The 13019-nt window shown below is 28.8% G+C and overlaps 1 protein-coding gene across 1 annotated transcript in view; it reads right to left on the bottom strand.

The window, feature by feature from the left end:
• LOC113373958 overlaps window positions 1-13019 on the bottom strand; it is a 471407-nt gene that overhangs the window by 104038 nt on the left and 354350 nt on the right. Inside the window, exons 11-12 of the mRNA XM_026614222.1 lie at window positions 3913-4113; window positions 2067-2198 (exon numbers count right to left, since the gene is read on the bottom strand). Coding sequence (XP_026470007.1) covers window positions 2067-2198; window positions 3913-4113 — 333 coding nt within the window. The remainder of the gene's footprint in view (window positions 1-2066; window positions 2199-3912; window positions 4114-13019) is intronic.

Genomic DNA, 13019 nt, shown 5'->3' with positions numbered 1-13019 from the left:
CAATTATAAATGTACTCACGCCTAAAATTTTCTAATAAGCATAATATTTGCAACGTTTTCTCATCTATCGTACGTATAATACCTGCTTACTAATTGCGTAAAGTGACTAGTTTCTACTTTGCAACGAGAATACAATATCATTGGAATCGTAATCGTACTTGTTTCTGATGATATTGAAAATTTAAAACAGTTTTTCTGCTTCTCAGAAACAAGCAATTGGCTTATTTTAAGAACGAGTTGTAATTGATTCAATTCAATTTAAAACCAAACCTACCAACACCGGTCAAATTGACCGTTTCAAACGTTGTGTATAACTTAAACATTTTTAAAATTAATACCATTATTAGTCTATATAAAAATTATTAGAATATACTAATAGTATTTTGTTCACTCTTTGATTCAAGTTATTTTATCTTTTTCCGAAACAAATTGTTATGTGGCCTAACTATCGCTGTTAGTCAATTTCGGCAATAATGTTATTTATTTTAAAAGTTCTGAATTAAGTTAATAGTTGTATAATAAATGGATTTACCTATTTCGGAAATAATAAGAGGAGAGATTGTCCAATTCTTAAATTGGAATGTTTGTTCTAGAACTGATAAATTCAGTCATACATTTCGAAGCATTTTGTATAAATCAAAATTTAGTAAACCGAAAATTGCTTGTCTCAAGTTTTAAACATTACCCAATAGAAATAGAAGAAAGAAGCAAAAGTGTTCCGAAAAACGATTTTGTATTAATTCATTGTTTGGTAAAAATGTGATAGACAGATAACTCAAAAATGTAACATGAAGTCAAAAATTTGTATGTGCCAACATTAGGTACATCTCAACAAAATTTAGTAAACTGAAAAATGCTTGTCCCAAGTTTCAAAAATTATCCAATAGAAATAGGGAAAAGAAGCCAAAAGTGTACCGACAACTATTATATTTTGTATTAATACATTGTTTGGTGAAAATGTGATAGACAGATGACTAAGAAATGTAACATGAAGTCAAAAATATTTAGGTGCCTACTTTTAGGTATATTTCAACATTTTGAATCTAGCTGGATAATTGCGTAAGTTATGTTTAGAGACACGACTACTAAAAGCACTTTTAGTCTCGAATTTTTGTTTTAATTAATTTCTCAAATCGGCGATGCATATTCAAAATCTCAAGAAAATCAAAAGTCCAAAAGTAAATTTAAGACTAAATTAATTTGTTAACGATGTGAAGAAACCAACTAAAGTATAAATACGTATGCATATGGAAATCTGTATAAATATTTAATTATTATTTGTTTTTTTCTTATAATTTGTATTAGAAATTATATAAAATAATTTAGTTACAACTACATTTTCTTTAAATATTATACACATTAAACAATAAATCAATCATTACTTGAAATAATTAATATAATAAATAATTTTTTACTAATAGGTCGATTTGGTCTTTTAGGTATACAAGAATTGTCTGTAGATTTAGTGTTAAACGAAATCAGTTTCAGACTTGCAAGGACTATTAAGATGCTTCAGGAAATGGTAAAACATCAATTTAATTTGCTTTAGTTGCCCCTTTTAATTATTTCAGAAAAATGTATATACAGAGAAATAAAAAATTGTGTACTAAACATTTTCCATTTTCTAGACTAAACAATGTTTGCCAGTATTATATATATATATACATATAATAAATAAATTATTTATTTTGTACTGTAATTGTAGTCCAAATGACAAAATTAACGAAGTTCCTACCACGGTTCAACTAACAACCCTTAATATTCAACTGAACGAACCAGTAAACTTACTTAAACCGAAACAAACTTGAAATTATTGTTGAAAACTTTTAAATTATCATTTTATTATAATTTGTTTTAGAAAATGATCAAACGTGCTTGGAAGTTTTCTCGCCGGCGCTCATCTCACGCACGTCGATGATAATTTCCTCCATCCGCGCGCTCGATGGAGAAACGGCGATAGGTGGAGAACGCGAGTCAAAGATAGTAAAGAAATATAAATTCCACAAAAACCAATAAGCATAAGGTATATAATCAAGATCCAATTTCACAGAAGGCAAAACACGTACCTGTTATCTTTTCTGCGTCGTCCAAAGCGATGTTTTCCAACAGCGTGAGTTCGCTTCGTCCCTTTTGATTCTGCGCGAAGACGGCGATGTGCAACGTGGGCGACGGCCCAGACGAAGACCCTGGCAGCAATTCTGTCGAGTAAATAATATTATATTTGTAATGTGCCTAATTTGCCGTACGGATTTTAGGTTTTGCAGACTTTGCGTAGGTAACGAGCCAAGCGAACACTGTTTATTGAGCAATATGTACCAATAATATGTATTTCATACTAAATGCACCGCATATTGAATAAAAAATAAATATTATCTATAATTATTCAATAAAGTTTATTAGTTCAAAAACGATTTTTCAATTTTTCTTGCTACATTTTTGATAAAAATCAGTTGCCTTGCGATTTATAGGTAGGTATAGGCCTCTAGGCCACTATAGGCGGGGTAAAAGGAAACTTCCAGGGAGCAAAAAAATGCACAAATTAATTTTTCATTTGTAAGAGGCTTTATGTAATAATAGTTACATTATTTAATCAATGTGATGCAGTTTAATTTTTATCAAAAACATCTACTTCTGATTTAAAAATTGTAGATATAAGCTGCCATATTGAAAAATATCAATTATTTTGAAATCTATATTTCAAGGCCGGTAGTATGTTCGCGCCAAATCAAAGCGTGCGATTTATGATACAAATAAGAATCAATCCAAAATTATCATAAAATAAAGTCAATCAATACAATACCTACAAACCTTAAAAATATTGTAAATATAAGTACAATTTAAAATTAATTTAAAATAAACACATAAGATTATAATTAAAGTGTTTTACAAAAAATTGGTCCTTCAAAAATCAAATCAATCAAACATCATAAATCTTGATTTGGTAGGTATTCCTGTTTAATTTATCATAATCATTTTCATTGTATATTAAATACAGTTATTACAAATAAAGTGAATATAACTTCTGTTTGAAATGTATATTTTATAGTATATTTTTTATAATATCGCACTGGATACAACCTTCATTTGGACCTTCGTCAAGAGTTCATTCTTCATTATCAATTCATTGTTCATTATTAATTCAGAGTTGGAATAATTATTAATTTAACTTATTTTTTGCAAAATTGCTTTTTAAATAATTTAACATTTTTAATTACTAGTTTCTTATTATCTACGCTTTGCCATCATAAAGGTTTAGGTGGTCCCTTTCACTTCATAAGTTATTATAAGGTTATAGAAATAAAATTCTTGAATCTAACTTAAAAACAATAATAAATTTTAAAACACATCAAATAGAGTATTCCTTAAACTCATATTCATCTCAAACTAAACAAAGGTGCTCAAAAACTAAAGACCAACAACAAAAAACAAACTTTTGTTACAAAAACTTTTGTTTTGTGGCCGTTTATCTCGTGATAACTAAGTCGCCCAATTTGAGCCAATCTCTACTTTCAAATATAGTTAAAAAAATTCCCGACATTAACCGTTTTTTAGATATTGGTGGTGGACCTTCTTATCCGTGGATCTTTAGGCTCCTCTCTATTCTATAATTAATGGCGTCGGTTTGTATGTATTGCAGCAAAGACAATATTCACTTGAAATAATTTATGAGATTTATAACGCCAAATAGAAAGTTTATATCATACTGCTAGATATCAACATTTCGGAGTTTGAAATCAAACCCGAAACTAATTTTTGGCGCTTGCCCTCGTCCTTTTCATGGATGGTTCATAAACAGTGATTTGATGAATTAATGGTTTAATAACTCTAGATAAATATCGAATTGAACATTACCGTGATATGACGCATTACGTTGTAATACTTCTATTTTTACTCGTAAAATTCATTATCCACCTGTTAGATCTAGCCTGAAGATGGGCTGTTCCTCAGATGTGCTCGTGAGGTTGAGTCGCAGACGCATAGTTCGCGTATCATAGGCTTCGAGGAGGAATTGTTGCGGCAAACCACCATCATAACCGGCGACGCACTGCACCTCCAGCACGGCGCTCAGGTTACCAGGTGCCAACGAACAATTCCGAGGTGGAAACGGCTTGGCTGAAATTAGAGAAATAACTTGTAGAAACAAACTTCCTGGAATGCGACTAAATCAATAAAAAATCCATATGTTAATTTATGAGTGATTTATAAGTATAAAATACCAAATTGTTGTAGAGCATTATAACTTGATAAACTATTGCAAGTTATTCAATTTAAACAAATTTTTGGAACACGTTAGTTATTTCAGACAAATGATTTCAACATTGCACATTAATATAACACAAAGTAATTTCTAAAAGCGCGGCCGATTAATCCGCATTTTAATTAATTTTCATAATAAAACTTGTCGTAGGCCTCTAATAACTTAGTATACTCATTAAGACCAGAAAGTATCATACAAGATTTCATTAAAATCTTCAAAACTTTTTTTTGAAAAATTAATTACAAAGAAACGAGTTGAGCGATCTTTGCCCAACACTAAACTTTACGATATCCAAATGATGTCTTTCAAATAGTTTTTGAATTTTTAAAATCAGTTCCGTTTTTTCTGCAAAAACGTGGATAAAAATTTTTGCGCTTTTCTACTAATTATAAAGAATTAAGTTCGACCGATCGTCTGACTCGAATGCTTCTCTAGTTACATACAATGGCTCAATTTTTTTAAACCTTTTGCGCCATTCTTGGGGTATCGCCGACGAATGGTCAAATTTTGACTTAAGTCATAACAATGATATGTGCATATTTTTAAACGTTAATAAATGGTTAATAATAAACATCTAGTGCCGTAATATTTTACAAAGTTCTCTGGTGATATCTCTATCATCGAAAAAGTTTAATAAAAAAATATTTTCAACGATTTATACTATATTTTTATTATACCAAAAACTAATTAGCACGGTCCACAAACTACATTTTTCGAACGTTAATTGAATTTTTAAAATTGATTCATTCAGAATTTTTGGCTATAATATCAACAAAAACTTAAAATCTGAAAAAAAAAATAAAACCTAATTCGTCGGTATAGGTCGAATGGCTTTTAAATTTTTGAAATCGGTGTAGCAGTTTTTGAGAAAATGTCGAAAAAAGCTCAAATGACTCAAAGCTTTTCTTAACGATTCAGAGATCACGACGTTTTGATATAAAATGTCGTGAAACCATAAAATTGGCATATCGCATTTTTTATAGAAACAAACTACTCATTTGGGAAGTTAAAAAAGAGTGCGCGTAAGGATCACACGCGATCATATAACAATTTTGAATAATGTTTATTAGTAATATGGTAAAACTGGTGGTGCATACATTTATTAGTGTCAACCATTATAAACACATATATATATATGTATATATATATATATATATATATATAATGATAAATTAGAAATTATATATTTATAATAGCATTAAAAATATGTACAATATTTAAAAACAATAATGTAATTAAAGTCAAACTTAAAATATGACATGATCGGTTTGTCATTGTAGATATCATTTAGAAATTAATCTTCATTAGAGAAATGAAGTAATTGCCGATTAATAAATTCTTTAATATTTTTTCACACAGTGGATTATTTTGAACAACGCCTAAACAAATTTTGTTTTTGCAACTTCATCATGTAATAATTGTGTTTGAAGAACTCCATGTAATAAAAATTAACATACATTCATTGACTGCTTGTATTTTTTTTACTTTTTCGATGGCGACATAATCTCATTCTTGGAACAGCTGTAACATCTGCTTTGCCTAAGAAATATTTGCCATTTTAATAACTTCAAAGATTTTTAGAAACTACGAATAATATAGAAATAATTTCTAATCAATAAACTTACTAATCATAAATCTTATTAATATTTTCAGGAATAGGGTATAATATTCTTTTGATTCAGGCATTTTTCATTAAATCAAGATAAGTACTAAGATCTAACGTTGGTTTCGGTACGCATACAAGGTTGAGGCTGGCACGCATACAACGACAGATCTCTATTCGCATACACGACGACTGACCACAATCGACCCTTAGAGAAATCGACTCTAATCTTATCGACTCTTATCTGCCGTACCTCACTTCCGTTGCATTTGTATGGATTTGCACCCTAGTCGCGCCTTAACAAGTTTTACTTCAAAAATAACTAAATGTGGTACAGAAAAATATGCATTTTCTAACTGATTAAAGATTGTATATTAATACAAATTGAGTAACTTGTCTTACTTGTTCATTTGAAAACCCGAAATAAATTTTTCAACTAGCTGTTTTAATAATACATCATTATGGATATACCTCGTAACAGCCATTTAACACAAAGCTACCAAGAATATCTTTCAAAAGATTCTACTTGACCTCTTTAAGAGATTCAAATATTATCATTAATTTTATGCAAACAAATTTTAAAACTTAAAGTTTGAGAAGTCAGAAACAATAATGTATAATGTCGAACAAATCTCATAAATTTGCTCTCTTTGCATTTCGCATTTCGCCTTTTGCTTCCAGATATCTTCCGCCCGATGCTGCAGCCCGAGGCGGTACGCCGCTGTGTAAGATAATAAAAGAAATTACAAAGTTTTGGAGAATATCAATTTAACTGCCGCGCATATCTGAATATTTAGCGTCTGAATCGTGTCTGATTTTAGCATATATAATCGAATGAAATAAATGATAAACCAAACATCTTGAAGCGATTCGCGGTAACTTATTCGAGCATTAATGGCAATTTAAACAGCTCACGTTCCCGTTTTACAATGTTTGTTTTAATAATGTTACGAAGGAGTTATTATTGTTGAGTGTTTTGACAAACTCAAAGTGATATAGCGATTCTATTAAAATTAATTGATATATTTTTGCATATCTTCACGTTTTAAAGGTTTCTGAATATTTTGGCATACCTTAGGATAAATGGATGTATGTGTTTGTGTGTGTGTGATTGGATACAATTTTGCGTCCACGATTTTGGGCGCACGAATCGCACGATTTGAATGATTCAAAGAACATTCCTATTGATGACAATACGGGCTGATTAGGTAATTTTTGGTAAAGACAGGTCTAGCGGTTTCGAAGATACGGGGCAAAAAGTGCCAGAAACGGTGATCCAGGGAGGGAACGGCGCACCTAATTGGTATGGTTCAAAAAACATTTTATTTTCATTGATAAAATGATGAATTGGTTAAGTTTTTGGTTAGGCAGGTCTAGCGGTTTCGAGATAGAGAGGAAAATGTAAAAAAAAATATTTGGCGAAATGATCATTAGACCTATTCACAACAAATTATCAGATATTTTAATAATAACATTTTGTTAATTTTTTTTTGGGTTTCGTATCAAGATTTTTAATTTTTAAAGTTCATTTATACGGTTCAAACAAATTTCAACATTTTCTGATTTTTTTTTTCAAAATTTTCAAAAGGTTTTACTTTACTTGTTACTTTAAATATCAATTTTAAATTTAAAATTCAGTTTGAAATTGTATATATTTCATATGCGTTATTCTACATGTATGAAATATATCCTCAGATGGATACATTCGGCATTTCTTTTTAATGTAAACATTTTCAAGAGTTTTAGTGTTAAGATAGTCACTATGTATATTATATTAACGAATAAATATATAGTAATTATAATTATCTATTTATTTGAAAACATTTAAAATAATTATAATTAATCATTGATCAAAATTTATGGATTAATATTTTTTTTGTTCGAATATTTCATTGTGGTACGGGAAGTTCTAGCAATTTGCTTTAAGACACGATGCCATGCATCACTGGTGTATCAATAATATTAATTTAATTTTATAAAGAATTGAAATAGACGTAGAGTAGAGCGGAACTTAAAGGTCCGCATATCTCAAAAACAAGTAAAGTTAAGAACATTTTAACAACAATATTTGAAAGTAGAGGGAAAAAGATATATAACCAGCCATCACCTAGATTTTCTTACGTCGTTGCTATCGAGAGAAAAACGGGAATGTTTGAAAATCCATAGCAAAAGTATTTCCGTTAGTTGTTAGCTTTGTTGTCAGTAAACATTAATGTTTAGTTAATAAGATCTCAATTATATTTTTAGGTATTCTATTTAATTGTTTATTATGTTAATTTTAGGTTAAATTCAACAGTTTTAGATATAACCTTTATAAAAGCTTACAAGTGGTTAGGGTAAAAAGAACTAACTCAACCTTTACTTAGCAAAGGTGTAAACGTTAAAAAATGATAAATTAAGTTATAAAAACAATTAATTAATTAAAATTAAAAAGTTAAAAAAGCGATAAATTAAATAAATTATTCCAACTCTGTTGGTAAATATTTCTGATAAAATACCAGATCAAAGTTATATTTAGTGTTACCTTTGTAGATATTTATTTTTTTATTTATTAACTTCCCGTAGGGTAAGTTATTGTGATCGTCAAAAACTTGAAATTGAAAATTTTTACATTACTTCACGTTTTGAAGGTTTCTGAACATTTTGGCATACTTCCGAATGATGTGTGTGTGCGCGCGCGTGTGCGTGTGTGTGTTTGTATATATGGATACAGTTTTTCGTCCACAATTTTGGGCGCACGTTTCAATCGATTTGAATAATTAAAAAAACGTTCGATTCCTATTAATAGGGAGATGTGCTGATTAGTTGTTGGCAAAGGCAGGTCCAGCAGTTACGGAGATACGGTGCAAAGAGTGCCGAAAATAGAAATTTGAATGGTCGAAAAAACATTCAATTTGTAATGACGGGGAGAAGTGGTGATTAGTTTTTGGCAGTTATTTTTGGCAATCAGTATCCAGCCGTTTCGGGATACCGAGCTAAATGTGCAAAAAATGGCAGTTTTTGAGAAAACTAAGCATCCGATTTTAATGATTCAAAAAACTTTCTTCTTGTTTTGACAAAATAACTGCTTTTGAAAAAATAATCTAGATATTTTTTTCCAAATTTTTTTTCTCAAATTTTTTTTTGCACATCGAAAATAATTGAGATTTTAATTTTAATGCTGACTAAAGTTCTAAGGGTCACTTATATACTTCAAATAAATAATTTTATCGTTGTAATTCAGTTTATACAACTCTTATAAATATTAGACAATGTTACAGTATTTATAATAATCTATATGAAAACATTTAATATTACTGGAAAATTTCATTACGGAAGTTCCAGCAAATTGTCTTAAGGCACGATGCCATACACACCACTAGTTTTTACTTGATTTACTGATTAGTTGAATCATATTTTCATTTCATTTGTAGAAATTTACCTGGCGGATCTCAAGATATATAAAATTGTTACAAATACCTAGCTCGCCTAGACTACGTACAATGCACCAACAATACTATATATTTCATAAGAAAAATTACCGTAAGTCATCATATTAAAATGTATTTATTAACCTTATACTGTTATTAATTATATTAAATAAAATATTTCCACAACTTTTAGTGAACTAAAATAAGAAGTACAAAACCCAAACACTAATAATTTGACTCTCAGAAATTTATTTGAATATTCTTAAAACAAATTATTATGCGCAATATGACATTTAAAATTTAAACTAGTTTTTAATATTATTCACATCATTTATAACCATTAATATTTTATACCATATTTTATAGCTGGTAGCATTCCAATATTCAATTCCACTTTTTTAAATTTTAAAGTCTAATATTTCAGACAATTCTCAATTCATTATAAATATTGAAAATATAATCGATCTATACCTATAAAAATTGCAATAAATCACCGAAAATCAAACTATTTAACTAGCTGTAAGTGGAATTCTGTCTTGAGGCAATTATGGCATCGTGCCTTAAGGCAAATTGCTCGAACTTCCCGTACCGTAACGAAATATTCGAGGAATACTGAATGTTTTCAAATAGATTATTATAAATATTGTAACATTGTGTAATATTTATAAGAATTATATAAACTGAATTGCAGAGTTGAAATTATTTGTAAAGTATATTAGAACTATAGTCAGAATTAAAAATAAAATCTGAAATATTTTCGATATACAAAAAACTAAGAAAAAAAAAAAATGGAACAATTTTTTTTTTCCAAAATCAATTATTTTGTTAAGACAAGCAGAAAGTTTTTTGAATCATTTAAATCGGACGCTTAGTTCTCTCAAAAACTGCCATTTTTTACATATTTAGCTCCGTATCTTCACAATGGCTGGGCCTGCCTTTGCCAAAAACTAATAAACACTTCTCCCAATCATTACTAATTGAATGTTTTTTAGATCATTCAAATCGGATACTCCGTTCTCTCAAAAATTCGATTTCTATTTTCTGCACTCTTTGCTCCGTATCTCCGAAACGGCTCGACCTGCCTTTGCCAAAAACTAATCAGCTCTTTTCCCTATCAATAGGAATCGAATGTTTTTTGAACCATTCAAATCGGTTGATCCGTGCGCCCTGAAACGTGACTGGAAATTTGTATCCATACATACATACACACACACACACACACACACACACACACATCCATTTTTTCTGAGGTATGCCAAAACGTTCAGAAACCTTCAAAACGTCGAGAAATGTAAAAATTTTCAATTCCGATTTTCGGCCCATTACAATAACTTACCCTACGGGAAGTTAATAACTAGATCGGCAGATCGCTCTCTATTTTTTACAATGAGGAATTATTTGATTGCTATAAACTTTTGTACTTCCTTATTTTTCTGCAAATAATTGAAGTAGGTACGTATAAGTTGCGCTCGCAATAACAACATGAGAACTATGAAACTTGAAATAGTAGTTAATAAAGAATAGAGAGGGTAATAAATTGTGAAACTGTTCGATTCTACGGAATATAAAAGTTTTAATATCACCTGCAATTTTATGGTTCTGTTCAAGATCAATATTATCCAGCATTACTGCACGTTCTATCACCTTAGTAAGCTAATTTTAGATATAAATTTTATCCGTAAGCATTTGCTTGAAACGTTATAAAAATATCAATAATAATTTAAATTTTATTGATTTATATACTTATACATAATTTTTTAACTATTTCTCTACCAAACTTTAACCATACTTCTACCAAATCAAGAAAAATAATTCCACAGCTTTTGTTTATTATTTCACGATAACTAATTTTCCAGCAAAAGTACGATGTTACAACTTGTAGCTCTCCAACCCCATGTTTGGGGCTAGTTGTAACATGCACCGGGCAAGCGGTAACAACACAAAAACGACATTGCGCCTGAATTTTTTTCCTTACTTATTTTTGAGAAATATTTCTTTTCAACTAAGTCCAAGGTTTTGTTTTAACTAACTGTAGGTGTGATATTTTTTGCATTAATCGAGCTAACAATTTAAACAATTTAGCAATCACAAAAAATGTTACACATTATTAAAGATTAATTAATTTGAAAGATATTTAGATAAAAAAATAAATTTAAAATTAGACGATAATAATAACGTAAACCAAAATTTCATAATAGTACAATTTTATATAACATGTCAAAAATGACAGACCTGCGCAGTTCTGTTTATTGTGTATAGTATATATGTATAGTGTATATATATATTTATTTTGTATAGTAGCCATAACAATACTATGCAGGACGGTTTACATGTCCAAAGAAGTAAAAAAAATAAATGAATACACATAAAAAATAGACATTGTTTCAGATCCTATTGACAAACGCCTTTTATCAGTTTCGCTTGTTACAAATAGCCCCTAGCTCTCCTATATAATATATCTGAAAATTTGATTATTATTAAGTATTACATCATTCGTTGTTTTATTCATTCCGCACATATTTTATATTACTTTAATGGATTATTATATATGTCTCGCATATATATTGATGTTTGGATTTTATAAATAATAACTATTCAACATACGTGAAAAATTTAATATCCTAGCAATGCATTCAAAATATTTCGTTTGCATACAATATAAATTTACTCTTTTTCTCATAAAATATTGTTATTAAAACAATATCTTATAATTTATGCGTGATTATAATTGTGAGTAAATTGATGTAATTTTCCAATTGTGCACAATTTATTACAGTTTGCGAAAGATTCATTATGGTAGAAAGCAATCAATATAAAATAATATGCATTATTTATATTTGCGAGCTTTAATACAATAATAAAATAACATTGTACAATATAAATACTTTAAATTCGTAACATAAAATGAATATTTATTATATAAAGTATCTAAACAAAGGATTTCTACCACAATAGCCGGAACGGTGTTTATTTATGCGAATATATCATCATAATAAATCTACGTGAAATCAGCATTTGATTACCAGATACTATTATAAATAAAATTATTTTGAAAAGAATTAGCTATAAATATTTGTTTGCCTTTTAAAAAAGCTTTCAAACGATTTTACAAATTTTCTCTGTATTTATTCAAAAATTTTAGTTCAATCATTTTTGAAAATATCTCATTTTGCGAAAAATGATTTTTTTGTTAAGAAAATACCGTTTTTATCACATTAAAGTTATATAAAATAAGTTATATGAAAAGAGCTAGTTATATATTTTAACAGAAGTATTACTAAGCGTTTTTCAATAGAATCGAAACGATATTAATATATTTTCTATCTCCTTTAGTGTCTGTCCCAAAGCCAATGGAATAGGCCAATCAGTAAACAGAAGGGTGCAGGTGCGTAATTTATATCAGGCAATATAAAATTGTACTGTCATAAGATTTTGGTTTGTGTTATTAAAATGGATTGATTTTTAAAATATCTACTAGATTTTTTTCAAGTTTGGCAATCTTTGATAATTTGTAATAATTATTGTAATTGTTAAATTTGATAAATAGTTATTTAATTTATTAATGTATACAAATCACATATGGGATTAGATGTAACAAATTCTTGGCTAGTTGTAACATTTCATAATATGCCCCAGGTTGTAAAGCAGATTGTTGCTTTTTAAATCAAATCAAAATTGTGAACATACCAACTTCGAGTTGATCCAAATCAAAGAAAAAAATATTTTTGTCATTGAAGAATGAACCACT

Source organism: Ctenocephalides felis, unplaced genomic scaffold, assembly GCF_003426905.1.
Source record: "Ctenocephalides felis isolate EL2017-DRISC unplaced genomic scaffold, ASM342690v1 CF-g0.4_SCAFFOLD_01604, whole genome shotgun sequence".
Taxonomy (NCBI): Eukaryota; Metazoa; Arthropoda; class Insecta; order Siphonaptera; family Pulicidae; genus Ctenocephalides; species Ctenocephalides felis.
The sequence above is the reverse complement of the archived record's forward strand: the minus strand, read 5'-3'. Positions and strand labels throughout refer to the sequence as shown.